A 15,357-nucleotide genomic window follows, 5' to 3' on the forward strand; every position below is an offset into this window, starting at 1 on the left:
ATTTACATGATACTTCTTACATGGACAACCAACATGTTGTAGTGATGAGGTCAAGCTATTGGTAGTTGTTACATTTCTGGTTGGTAATTCATTGTGGTAATCAAATATGAACACTTGACGTAACTTACATGTAAACTACAAATCAAACTGTGTTGAGGTGTGTTGTCTAATTTGCCAACTGTGGTCAGGTGTTATATTGTAAGTGAACACTAATAAACACTTGGTTATCCAACAATGACTGCTCAATTAGAATTTCATTTTTGTCAACAGGTGTATGCTGTATTGGAGTATTTGATGATTAGGCTGTTTAATCTCCATTGTGAATTCAGTATAAAATAATGAACCAATTAAGGAACCAACCCTGAGTTCATACAAGTGGTCACAAGTCTTAATTGTGGTGCAACATTTGTATTGAGTTATTTACTCAACCATACACTACATAACCTCACATACACATATTATAATAAGTGATATACTGCTTGTACTAGTTACACACATACAATAGGTAAATCAGTTAGGTTTAGTAGCAGGGGGTCGGGTGACATCATCACGTGATGCCGGATGATGTGTCAACAAGCATACATTACTAGCCGGTCCACCTTGTGGATGTATAGCTGTCCTGTTGTGATAGGAGTCTGCTGTTAACACAACTAGAACCAGGATAAGGAATAAACAATATTGGTAGTGTTGTATCTAGGGAAGCTGTGGGAGGGAGGGAGTCATACAATAAAATGCAGAACAATCCCAGTGGTGATTCTAGACAAGTTCCTAAGGAGCCACACAACCTGGGTATCTTTTTTTTTCAAACAGCCTAACTTGTTATCCATTATGGTATTGTATGACAAGGATACTAGCTTGTATTGGTAGGTGTAGTACACTGGTTTCCGTGGTGATCTCCAGCAAGTGCTCCACTGCTCCCACACCATTACTACCTGACGACCCTATTGCCATGGCGAATATCTCCACCCTTAACTCTGCTTTCATCCCTGCCGCCACCTGTAGATCACATGATTCAATCATTTGAACCAATTATTTGACAATATGTGAAATAGTTTTATCACCTGACCTTATTTATGGCAGGTATATTAAGTGTAGTACAGGAAGTAAGTATCTTTCAATAAGGCAAATCTCACTCTTATAGCCTAAGGTGTTACTCCAAGCATGTTAAAGATATTTGCTGATCATTATTAACTGGCACAACAAGCTATCCTACACACTTACTGGTCCAGGTGTATAATGTATCCTGAGGCCGGTGGATGGTGGTGGTTGTTTGATCTTATACCGACATGTGTCCACTCCAGTGTTACGTAGTGTTACTACAGTGTCATAGGTACACCCTTCTTGGAGCACACCAAATACCACTTCCTCTGGTAGTAGAATGAACCCTCTGGCAGCCTGTCTCTGTGACAACGATGATGTCATCACCTTCCTACGCACTGGCTCTTCCACTGCCTGAAACTGTTAGAGGTTAATAAATCTTATAATGGTACAGGAGGTTGATCACATAACCCTGTAGGTGTGATTACACTACCAAATATGGCATCAAGTGTTAAGCTGATTGAGTTTCTCATCAGCCACTTGAGGTGGACGGTCATTTTTCAATATTGAAGGAAGCACACAAAATCGCAGCAGGTTATCAGTCACTACAATGATTATCAAAGGCCTTCTTAAAGCTTATTGTTATACTTTACCAGTTTGGAAGAAAAGTTGACCTTAACTGCTAGTTTGTCTAAACATTAAAAATGATGGCACAGATGATCAATTATAGCGGAGGCAGCAGTGATGTGGGCAGATGATGACAAACTGTAATTATTTGCCTGGCCTGATAGAGGTCTGGAGAACTGTTTAATTACGTATTTTGAATACACTTAAACAGCTTCACATTTCAATTATACAGAAAAGTAAAAATCGTTTCTCTAGCTGTAGTCTTACTCACCCGTTCATTGGGGATTTCCCCAGGTCTAGCCCCTTTTATGGAGGCTGGTAACTGTACAGGTTGTCCCCTCAGATCCCCGGTCACGTTATAGTAGGTACTCTTGTTAACAAGTGTCCTCTGAGAAGGAATAGCAGCAGGACCCTGGTCAGTTAACTCATCATGATGGAATGACATAGTCTCCATCTTAGAGGACACCACTGCCACAGTCGGTGGCTGCTGCTGCTCCACAAAACTGGACTCTCTGCTGTCAACATGACGATGAGCTTTAGCAGGTGTGGGATTGTGAGGTCTATTAGGTCCAGTGGGAAGACTTAACAGGCTGGCATTGTCATTATTAGCTCCATGAGGAGTAGCAGCCTGTAGGGGTGTTGGGTTTAGAGGTCGTACTGCTGTAGGTGTGCCCTGTCCACTGGCATGGCTTGGAGTAGGGTTCATTGGACGAGAGACAGACGTCACTTGTTTATCAATCTCACTCTGTGTGGGTGACTCTACTCCAGTGGTCCCAGTAGTTGCTGTGATGTGTACACCAGTATTAGTAGCAGGAGTGGAGAGGCGAGAGTCTTCCTTCAATATTGGTAGGTCCATTTCTGAAGGGCTTCTTACCCCAGTGTTATTGTCTTGCTCAAATGTGACATGTGGTTTAGCCTTGGGCACTTTAGATGATAGGGCAGCCATGTCTGGGGGAACTGACATCAGGAATTTCCTGCCTTGGGCACTCTTAAAATATGGTGGTACATCATGTTCCCTGAGGGCTCTTTTAGCCTCACAACTCTCAGCTATCTCTTTCTGGAGGTCAATTAGTTGCTGGGGAGTTTCCCTTGGAGCTTTAGGCTCTTCTTGTATCATGACAGGTGGATTAATAGCAGTAAGATAATCTTGTGTTGAGTCATCCATGTGGCATAACTGGCTAGAAAAGATACTGGTCAGTTTACTAGCCTTATCACACTCTACATCACTTCGTTCATCAAGAGGTTGTAATGCCTGTAGCTCACTAGCCTGTCTATCTCTCCACATCACATAATCAGCTAGTCCACTATATAACACACCCCTAACACTATCATCAAATATGGGATAGTGAAGGTATTGACTGACTAGTATAGCTTCTGGTGGGGTCACTTGTTTGGGTTTAGCTGGTGGCTCATAGGCTCCTATCAGTAACCCTTTACCCACGTTAGCCCCAAATTTTTTTACGACATCATTATTATTGGCTGATGGTGGTGAAGGACATTTGATGGTTGTGTATGGTTGTAGGTTGGGTGGGATGATTGTGTCTTCCTTATATGGAGACTGCTGGATGGAGCATTTGTAAGGCATCATCACTGTACTTCTGTTACCCTTGGTAACTACGGCACCTTGAGGATGTGACTTTGCCATCACCATGACGTTGCTGATGTCATCATTTCTTAGTAACTGATAACCATTCCCATCAGAGTTGATTACAAAATATTGTGCAGGATGTGATGAGTGTAATAATCTCCTAACATCATCACTAGCAGCTTCAGTGTGTACACTGGCTAATCCATCTGATGATACAGTGAAGCTATTGTTAGCCTGATCAGTGACTGATATGATGTCCCCTGTACCAGAGTGGTCCAACATGTAGCTAACACCCTCAGGATGATGTTGATAAGTTGCCATACCTGTAGTATGATGATACTGACTGTTCTATTAGAGTATTTTGTGTTTACAACAGGAGGTGTATGTTCTGTTAGAGTATTTCAACAGAGCTTGGTATGGACAAATAATTCACTTAGCTGAACACTTCTATTATTCCATTGATGTCAAAGAAACAAGGCTAGTGATATCAGCAACATGGTCTTGGTGATACATGCTAACATGGTACATGTTAGCATGTATAGGGGAAAGCATGCACAAAGGCTAGAAATATGATTTACATGTCTTGTTTCCTGTTATACGCTTGTATTGTATACCACTTTTCCCTCCTGAATTGGAAAATTATTATTGTCATTAATATGAAGTGTGTGTTTAATATTGAGATACTCTAATAGAGCAGCCAGTTACTACAGCAAATCACAAATGATTCAAACTCCCCTAAAATGCAATACTTTATAATTTGTTTGAAAAATGCTTTGCTGTCATCTGTTACCATTATGTAAAGCTCAGATACACAGTAGATGTTAAATAGTTTTAATCTTAATAATAACCCCCCACCCCACTCTTACTAATGTAGTTGGTTGATCTTAAGGAGACGGGTAACAAGATATCAATCATCCATTTACCCTCACTGCTAAGGTTAGATAAAAATATTTTACTAGAGTAGCACAAGTTATGTTGCGACACTCATAATATACGACATATATGATACATTGTGGCTTCCCTTACCTGTAGGTGCTAGTTTAACGGTTGTACCATTGGTGGTGTTAATGTCATACCTGCCATCAGTATGACAGGTGATATCAGCACCATTATCAAGTGTTAGGGTCACTCCTCTGGTGTGTACATCCCAGCTAGTACAAGGATATCCTCTACACTCTATCATCCAGTCAGTTAACTGGTGTTGATCATTGTAGCGAGAGGTGAAACGTGTACCATCACTATACTCCACAATTACAGTGTGGTCAGGTCTAGTTAACAGTAATGTATTGTCCACCCTTGTTGTTAGTACCTACAAGTATAATACAGTTATTGTAGGCCAGTATAGCAGTAGTAATACATACATGTGGTGTACTACTTACACTTGTCAGGACAAAATAATTGTAAATGATGTAGTTGGGTGGAGAATGGCCAATGGTAGACTGCTGGTATGCGTACATTACACACACGCACACACACACAAAGCAAAGCAAGCAAGTAAAGCAAAGCCTACGACAGCGGTATGAAACACAGCTATTGCCGCCCAGCAAACCAGCACTGGGATTCCTGTACACCACTCAGGCGCTTGAGGCAAATCCTCCTCGGGCAGGGCTAGTAATCCGCAGGAGGACTCATGGAGGGAGGTCACGGAACCCAAAGTTCCACAACAACCTCAACACCACTAAGCGAGACAAGGATAGTTGGGCATTTGCTTCCCTAGTTAATACTAGGTACCCATTGATGTTACAGCTGGGTGGGCTGCTTCCCCAGATGACATAAGGCCACCAGGTCCCACATTTAAACAGCTGGGTAGACTGGAGCAATGTGAGTAAAGTTTCTTGCTCAAGGAAACAACAACAACACCAACCGAGAATTGAGCCTGGGGCCTCTTGATCACCAGGCAGATGCCCAAACCACTTGGCTATGCTGCCTCACATGCACACACACACTACACTACACTACACACACAACCCTACACTACACACACTACACTACACTACACGCACACACTACACTACACACACTACACTACACGCACACACACACACACACACACACACACACACACACACACACACACACACACACACACACACACACACAACCCTACACTACACACACTACACTACACGCACACACTACACGCACGCACACACACACAACCCTACATTACACACACTACACTACGCGCACACACTACACACACTACACTACACGCACACACTACATTACACTACACACACTACACACACTACATTACACTACACACACACACACACACTACACTACACACTACATTACACTATACGCAAACACTACACACACACACACACACACACACACACACTACATGTACACACTACACTACACACACACGCACACTACACGCATACACACTACACTACACGCACACACTACACGCACACACGCACACACACACACTACACTACACACACACACACACAATACACTACACGCACTACACTACACACACTACACTACACTACACACACAACCCTACACTACACACACTACACTACACACACTACACTACATGCACACACTACACGCACACACTACACTACACTACACTACACACACTACACTACACGCACACACTACACGCACACACTACACACACGCACACACACACACAACCCTACACTACACACACTACACGCACACACTACATTACACTACACACACACACACACACTACATGCACACACTACATTACACTACACACACACACACACACTACACTACACACACTACATTACACTATACGCAAACACTACACACACACACACACACACACACACACTACACTACACACACACTACATTACACTATACGCAAACACTACACACACACACACACACACACACACACACACACACACACACACTACATGCACACACTACACTACACACACACGCACACACACACACACTACACGCACACACACTACACTACACACACACACTACACTACACACACTACACTACACGCACACACACACACACACACACACACACACACACACACACACACACACACACACACACACACACACACACACACACACACACACACACACACACACACACACACACACACACACACACACACACACACACACACAACCCTACACTACACACACTACACTACACGCACACACTACACGCACGCACACACACAACCCTACATTACACACACTACACTACGCGCACACACTACACACACTACACTACACGCACACACTACATTACACTACACACACTACACACACACACACACTACATTACACTACACACACACACACACACACACACTACACTACACACACACACTACATTACACTATACGCAAACACTACACACACACACACACACACACACACACACTACATGTACACACTACACTACACACACACGCACACACACACACTACACGCATACACACTACACTACACGCACACACGCACACACACACACTACACTACACACACACACACACAATACACTACACGCACTACACTACACACACTACACTACACTACACACACAACCCTACACTACACACACTACACTACACACACTACACTACATGCACACACTACACGCACACACTACACTACACTACACACACTACACTACACGCACACACTACACGCACACACTACACGCACGCACACACACACACACACACACACACACACACAACCCTACACTACACGCACACACTACATTACACTACACACACACACACACACACTACATGCACACACTACATTACACTACACACACACACACACACTACACTACACACACTACATTACACTATACGCAAACACTACACACACACACACACACACACACACACACTACACTACACACTACATTACACTATACGCAAACACTACACACACACACACACACACACACACACACACACACACACACACACTACATGCACACACTACACTACACACACACGCACACACACACACACTACACGCACACACACTACACTACACACACACACTACACTACACGCACACACACACTACACACACTACACTACACACACACACACACAATACACTACAAACACTACACACACACACTACACGCACACACTACACACTACACTACACACACACACACACACAATACACTACACACACACACACACACACACACTACACACACACACACACACACACACAATACACTACACACACTACACTACACACACACACAATACACTACACACACTACACTACACACACTAACACACAACACACACACTACACTACACACACACACACAATACACATATACATACATACATACACACCTCATTGGTTACAGGGTCGGTAGCAGTATGATAGTCCAACTTGTCCAAGCTCACTAACAAGTCATCATTACTATCAGTCTGATCATCCTCTGGTGGTGGAGTGGGTAACTGAGGGGACTGGACTGTATCAGTGGCTACTGGTTGTGGAGACATTACCTATAATATAGCACCATTGTCATGTAGTTATATAATGGCCTGAAGGTTATTTTATAGGTTAGCAAATAAGTGATCCCACAAAAATAAAAATTCACAACTCAACAGCCAGTGTTGGGAGTAACGCGTTACATAAGCAACGCGTTATGTAATAATATTACTTTTGTGGTATCTAAGTAATATAACGAAATACACTATAAAAACAGGTAATATAACTCGAGTTACTTTCTTACAAATGTAACGCGTTACCTAAGTAATATAGTTACTGTAACGAGTCTAATATTACGTACTATTATTACTACAAGTAACGAAGTTACTAATCTCGTTAGTTATCCTCTGAGTAACACTTAGCCACAATGAAGTAACGAAGCCTAATGAATGAAGCTTATTCACCAGCTTCTTACTTATAACCAAGATTTGCACATTGTCCAACAACGCAATTATGTCATGTGATAAAGTGGTAGTTTCACACGTGACAGCTTAAGGCTGTGGACACAAAGTAATATAATATGTAATATTATTATAGTTACTTTATTTTATGGGTAATATGTAACTGTAACTAAATAGTTCAGTTGCAAGTAATATGTAATATGTAACTAGTTACTTTTACAAAGTAACTTGCCCAACACTGTCAACAGCCAATAATGCTAGTGATGATGAGCACAATCATAGCAAGTTCGTCCTTATATCTGGTGTGGGGGTTGTAGCTACAATACTGGGTCACCACCACTATCAGTAGTGAACAGTGGTCCACTATAGAGCGGTCCCACATATTAACAGGTTACACACTAGCTCACCTCTTCTTGCTCCCCATCACCCTGTGGAGGTGGGGCTGGGTGTGTGGTCTTTTTCTCCCCTTTCCTCCATAAATAACGCTGTCCTGTTGGCACAGTAACCAGCCAAGCTATATTGGTGTTGTTATCGGCAACCAATTGTTCAGGAGGAGGTGATGTCACAGTGTCCTCAAACGTCACCTTAGTAGCAGACTCCATAGGAGGCAGTTGCTCGGATGATGTTGCAGCAGCTAGCTCAGCGGGTGTGGCTGTTCTTATGATCTTTCCATCAGCATTCAACACTTCTACAACACCATCATTGAGGTATCTTATTACTTCTCCTGTTGATAATATACATCTCTGAGTCTCTGTGTTGTCACCCTGTACACCGTAGCTCTGTCTGATAATGAACTGTCCATCACTACCATCCATTATTGAGGGATCACTATCTGTATCAATTACTACCTTACAGTGTATGTGTAGTCCATTTCTCTGTGTGATGTGCAGTGGGAGGTACTTGTTCTGTCGACGTTCTGTCTCAAGTTTCTCTTGCCTTAGTCTCTCTTGTTCTAATCTTTCTTTTTCTCTTTTCTCTTCTGCTAGTCGTTGTTGTTCTTGCATCTGTTTCTCATACTGTTCCAGGTCCTTCTTGCTAATTTTCCTGCCTGGGGACTGTCCCCTTGATGTTGGACGAGGGCTGGGCTGAGCCCCGTCCTGCTGTTGTTGACTATCAGCGGTTGCTGGGGCAGCAGTGACATCATCAGCCACCAGTACTTGTCCGTTACCATAGGGACCATAACAACTGGTGCTAATGATCAGCTCATCGTCATCAAGTGAGGCATAAAAAGTAGCACATTTGACTGGTAGTTGAGGGCTAGTCACCATCCCTATAGTATTACTAGGTTGTTGTGTAGTAGCTGGTGTGTCTGATAATACTAAGCTACACCTCAGTATCGACCGGTGTGATAACAGAGAGACAACTAATGACTGATCACTCTCTGCTACCATCCTCTTGTGTACTCTGATCTGATTACCATCAAGTGGATACATCAATGAGATGTTATGGTCAACCATTAACACCTTGTTGTTCACCTCGTAACCAACGTACAGCTTCCTCTCGGGGAATACCCTATTGTTAATTACTGTTACCCTTTCGTCTTCTTCCTTCCCTTCAGTACTGTCCTGTTTGGTGGTGGCTGATTTCTGTGACACTGCAGATTTCTTGCCAGAGTTGGTAGCCTTCCCCTTGCCACTGGTACTCTTAGCTGATTGTTGTTGTTGTCTCTGCTCCTCTTCTGCCTTGGCTCTTTGTTCCTCCTCAATCACTTTCATCACAGCAGCAACGTCGTCTTTCTTCTGCTGTTCAAACACCTTCCTTCTTTCTTCATCCTCGTTGGTAGCCTGGCCAATGTCACCTCCAAACTTGTTCCACACATACCTCAGGAAATTGCTGAAGCCAACCTTACAGTGTAGTTGATCAGAATGTGTGTATTGTTGTAACAAGTGTCCATCATGTCCACTGTGTAGTACTACTAGTAGAGAGTCAGTGAGGCAGTGATGACCCATCACAGTGTAGGGATACTGGTAGTGTAGTCTTTGTATCACTTGTAGTAGTACCGGCAGATCATAGTGTACTTGTACACTGTACTCTGTCATGTCCCACAAGCTGGGGGGAACATCAAGTGTCCTACTAGGTGAAGAGCTGCTGCTCTGAGGGGGTGGGGCCTCAGGAAGGGCTACCGTGCCACCTGATAACTTGGTGCCGAGTTGTAGTGGAGTATCATACAGTAACGGAACTGGAGATGACAATGACTGAGTGTGGGGGTCTAATGGAAGCTGCTCAAAACACAGGTTCAACAAATAGTGATAGAATGATAGCTGGGTGATGTCCTTAGTAACACAATGATGTTCCATTGACTGTCTCAGTGCAGCTAATTGATCAGACTTCATGGCTGAGGAGGAAATATTGTGGGATAACAGGTTATTAAATATTGACAGTTCTGCCATTGAATGAGCTGAACTGGTGATATCAAAATATCTCACATGTTGTAACCCATAGCAACACTGTGAAATGTGATCTCCATTGTACAGGATGGTGGGAGTGGTGTTGGGGATCATGTGAGAGGTGGTGTTGGGGGAAGTCCCATTGATGTGGGTGTGGTCGGCGAGTGCCAGTCCATTGATCAATGAGGTCATGTGATCACTGAGCCCCACCTCCACACCATTAATGGGTTCTGCAAAGCGTGCCATCACATCTTCACCACTGCTAGTCACACATACCTGTGGATGATATGACATGTACACATCTGACCACCTCATTATGGTGACCATACCAAAAAGATATAGTTGGGATTGAGCTACAAAAGCTGAGTGATTTACTAGTTCACGTTGAGCTGAACCCTGAAAAACAGCTAAAAATTAAAAGTGGATTTTTTCTCAACAGAGTTAACATTTCTGCTAACCAGATGATTATTGGTAACAACAAAGGTGTCAACAACAGACACATACGGTTTGGCTCCATTACAAGTTTGGGAAAAGGCTCTAATGGACACTGTACTTATATGGCTTCTCCATAGGAAATGTATTGTGAAAATTTTGATTGGCCGTAAATATTATGTCAAACATTTGAACAACAAGATTTTTTTAGCGGGTCAAGCAGCAGTACTGCAAATGAGCCAAATTTCAAGATCGTGTGTAATTGCATCCATGAGTTATTAAATGTTTTTGAGGATTCAGCTCAACGCGAACATACTATAGGTAACACTTTCTCTAATATAGCTGGTAATAAGATAAGTGACTGGTGTAGGGGTTCTACCATCTTACTAAACATAAAACACTACTACTAGTATAACTACCAAATAAGGTGTTATACCTGTTCAGTCATACAGTGTACGATCAGCTCAATGGTCACATGATCCTCAGGAATGTTACTCATCAACTTGTTATAATAAGACATGTCCACATTAACTGGACTACTGGGATAAGGGGTGGGGGGTCTTGAGGGGGGCTGATCTGTAGGGGGGTAATGAGGGGGGGCTAGAACACACCTGGTGTACAATATAGTGAACATGGATTAACTAAGTTCAGTTAACAGAGTACCACATATAAACAGTATAATACTGATGTAGTATCATATACTGTAACCTGTTAATGTGGACACTTGAGGACACCTACATAATCCAGACACTTAGTTAAGGTCCCAAAGTATCCCTTAGTATATAAACTGACCTGGAAAATCAGGAAACCTTGATAATCAGGACACGTCTCAAGATGTCCTTAATACACACTACACAGGATTCACTGTACATGTATAATGTTGCGAGATAATTGCTAGAGCAACAATCTCTGAGACAGCTAGTGTAATTGCAACAAATTAATAGCTTGCTCTTAGATGGCACAATTTGGAAAATTGGATTTTGTTTTTCCAATTCCAATGTAAATTATAGTCTTATACATTGACCATGCTGGCATATCATGGGAGAATATCTTTCATTTCAACTTATTACAGGTTCAGTTTAAACAAACTAGAGTAAGTGACTGCTTTTGTGATGTGCTTAATTTGCAACCTCATTGCTCAATAGCGTCATGATCTGATCAATGCTAGAACAATACCACCAATATTGTAGGACAACAAAAGTGGCACCCACTGTGTTAATCACAAACACAAACACATCACCAAACACACATGTGTGCAAACACACACACACACACACACACACACACACACACACACACACACACACACACACACACACACACACACACACGCTATACCTTGTTCACTGTTAGAGGTAGCAGATACAGTCCTGGTGGTGGAGGGTAGCAATAACAACTTGTTATACTCAGTGTAGTGATGATATCGCTGATAAGTGTTGTACTGATCCAACGTAGTGTAGACCATATCTGCTAGTTGATCAAACCCTTCTGAACCATACTGTGTCTGTAGTGATAGAGTAGAATAAATGTCCCAGCTCAGTGGTGTTATACAAAACAAAACTTTATGGACATTTTGTATACAGTTAACTTCAGTAAACCAAACCCTCCCTAATATAACTAGTACAGAGGTGACTATCAGAGAATTGTGTCAACAGGTGTATGTTGTATTAGAGTAACCAAACAAATCTTGTTCCTTGACAGATGAGTAATAACATTATCACAGTCAGGTTCAAAATACCGTATAGAGGGAAACTTTGGTGGGGGAGATTTGCTACAACTTTGCCAAAGTTTTAAGCCACCAATTACTAGTAGCACCTCGGATAAGCATCTTTGTAGCTAAACACTGAGCTGAATTCGCCAAAGTTTATTTCACCAAGGCTTGCTATTCGCCAAAGTTTCCCTCTATACAGTTGCAGCAAAACAAAACACCAGCCAAGGAATAATATTGACCAAACAGCTACGGATAACAATAATGTTAGAATGATGTGTAATTTGAATTGACTTTTAATCTGAATAGTATGCAACACGCATTGAAAATGTATCAAAAACTACATGACTAAACATCAGCATTGTAAGTTATGTATCAGAGCTAGAAGGTGAACACACCTGACTGCTCTATTAGGCCATTGTGAATGTTCTATTAAAGTATTTGACTGTTCATACTATTACACAGTAGTGAACTCAGTTTCTTACAGTATTGTTACCAAATAAGAAAGTTGTTCTAAGGATATTATTTGGCTATATATCAACCCTACCAAGTTACCTTGTCATCTTCCCCACTGGGTATTACTAAAGGTAGTGTGAGGGAAACAATCGACATATCTTGTAACATTGACCCATCTCCACCACTCTGTAACACTTGATGTAACTGTTGCCAGTAACTAGCCAGTCTGTTGCTCTTTATTTTAATCTTCTCCAGATCATCCTCAGATGCAGCAGGGAGCTCTTGATCCTCAGCCAGGAGCTTGACCAACATTATTACTGGTATATTGACCAGATCAAGGTGTTCCAACACCTCCGCTTCATCAAATCCATCCAATATGAAGTACATGTTGGGGCCATCCTCTGGTTCATCATCTAGATAAGCACATAGTTAGTATGTTAATACCTGCGAATCGTGGTAGCTTATTGTATTACAAAGCTACGGCCATTTTCATGCACAAATCCATATAAATTTGACTACCGTATATGTGAGTTATATTGACTACAATTTTATAGCCAGATGCTGGGCTGACATACCCCCCACTAATATACCAACAGACTAGAATAAGGACAAAACCTGGTCAACAAAAGATTGGAGTATTTAATTAAACAGTTTGATTTATTGCAGCTAAATATACCGTAGGTTAGTGATGACTGCATGTCAATTTTAGAAGCAACCAACATGGGAGTCTTCTAAAAGAACAGCATTCACAATAAAATCTGGCAAATCACAGAATCTAATCGTGGTTTAAGTTTCAGGGACCTAGCATGCTGACAGAGACGATATCCAATTCATGATTTTGCTAGTAAGCCACCACAAAGCCAACATACAATTTATCGTCCCTCATCCATAATATCCTTAATTATTATAAAGCTCTACCCACCAATAGTTTGTATAGCATTATCCTCTTCTCCTCTCTTTTTCAATTGAGTTGGTTCCTTCTGAGGTACTGGGATCATTTGTTCTACTGCTTCCTTAATGGCCGGCGTCTCCTTCCCAGTCTTACCACCCTTCTTAGCTGGAGTACTCTTACCACCCTTAGCTCCCTTGCCTTTAGCCGAGACCGACTTGGTGGCCTCCTCAGCAGCCTAGGATAGGAATTGTAACAGGTACATTGGACATATCTCTGAGTTAATACTAGACCATCATTACTATAATTTAGAGGTTGTCCTCTTTCAGTGGTAAAAATGTAGACCTGTTGGGACCAAAAACTTTTATTTTGTTTTTTGTGTTCTTAATTCGGAGAGTTTATCAAGAGAGGTCAACAGTAAATATACATACACACCTTAGCTGCTGCAACTCTGTTCGCCAATTCCTTCTTGCGTGCTCGTAACAACTTGTACTTTATCATACGAGCCAGAAGTGAAGGAGGTACCTCCCCGGCATCCAGTGCTTGTATCTACAACACTAACCTAATCAGCAACACTACCTACAACATGGTCAAATGGAGCTGATAACTTAGAACACATCTCAAATAAAATATGGAGCTTAGATAAATGGTGATGCACAATGGCTTTGTTTGCTTTTAATTTGGAAGATGACGAACGTGAATCGAAGTACTAATGTAATTTAGTGGCTCAAATACAAGTGGGTAACATCCATTCGTGGTTTACTGAGGTACCAGCTCGACATGAACATGTTATAATCTCACCACATGTTCACACACTACCAGGTGGGCTGGTTTCTCAGTACCAGCCGACACGTTCTTAGCTAGTTTGCTCTTCTTTCCTCCACTAGTGGCCGCACCCTCTTTGACATCATCATGCGCCTAGCAGTGAGGTTAAACAAGTCTGTATAAATGACTAGCTATACTTACTGAGGCTAATAGTAGCTCCTTTGAAATAACAGTAAACTTCTTCCTTACACCAGTACTAGCAGTATGGAGTAACAGGCGAAGTTGTTGGTCCGCTGTACAGTTCTCAGGGTTAACTACTATCACACACGGCCTCCATTCGCTCTGCAATATTGAACATGACAGCGGGCTTTATGTAGGGTAGAGTTCTCACGTCTCCTAACTGATCTTTGATTAACTCGTCGTCCCATTTGGAAAGATCAGCTGTCGAAGTTAGCTTAGGCGTCTTTTTTCCTTTAGACATGCTCGTGGAATAGATTTAGAAGTTTACATTCTTATTAAAGCGCTACTAAAATGTTACTATTGGTTGTTGTTATGGTGATACAAA

General features: G+C 42.0%; 1 protein-coding gene across 1 annotated transcript; it reads right to left on the reverse strand.

Moving 5' to 3' along the window:
* Window positions 1-388: 388 nt before the first annotated feature.
* On the reverse strand, window positions 389-15,342 carry LOC136258510 (sperm-associated antigen 17-like). The gene is made up of 15 exons (XM_066051825.1): window positions 15,184-15,342; window positions 14,994-15,134; window positions 14,829-14,945; window positions 14,463-14,576; window positions 14,061-14,265; window positions 13,238-13,551; window positions 12,313-12,478; window positions 11,411-11,550; window positions 8,563-10,818; window positions 7,613-7,768; window positions 4,280-4,562; window positions 1,937-3,576; window positions 1,222-1,458; window positions 852-996; window positions 389-650 (listed from the first exon to the last, which is right to left on the reverse strand). Exons 1-15 carry the CDS (start codon window positions 15,271-15,273, stop codon window positions 511-513), a joined length of 6,144 nt encoding a protein of 2,047 aa, XP_065907897.1. The 5' UTR covers window positions 15,274-15,342; the 3' UTR covers window positions 389-510.
* Between the last annotated feature and the right edge of the window lie 15 nt (window positions 15,343-15,357).

This window comes from Dysidea avara, chromosome 6, assembly GCF_963678975.1.
Source record: "Dysidea avara chromosome 6, odDysAvar1.4, whole genome shotgun sequence".
Taxonomy (NCBI): domain Eukaryota; kingdom Metazoa; phylum Porifera; class Demospongiae; order Dictyoceratida; family Dysideidae; genus Dysidea; species Dysidea avara.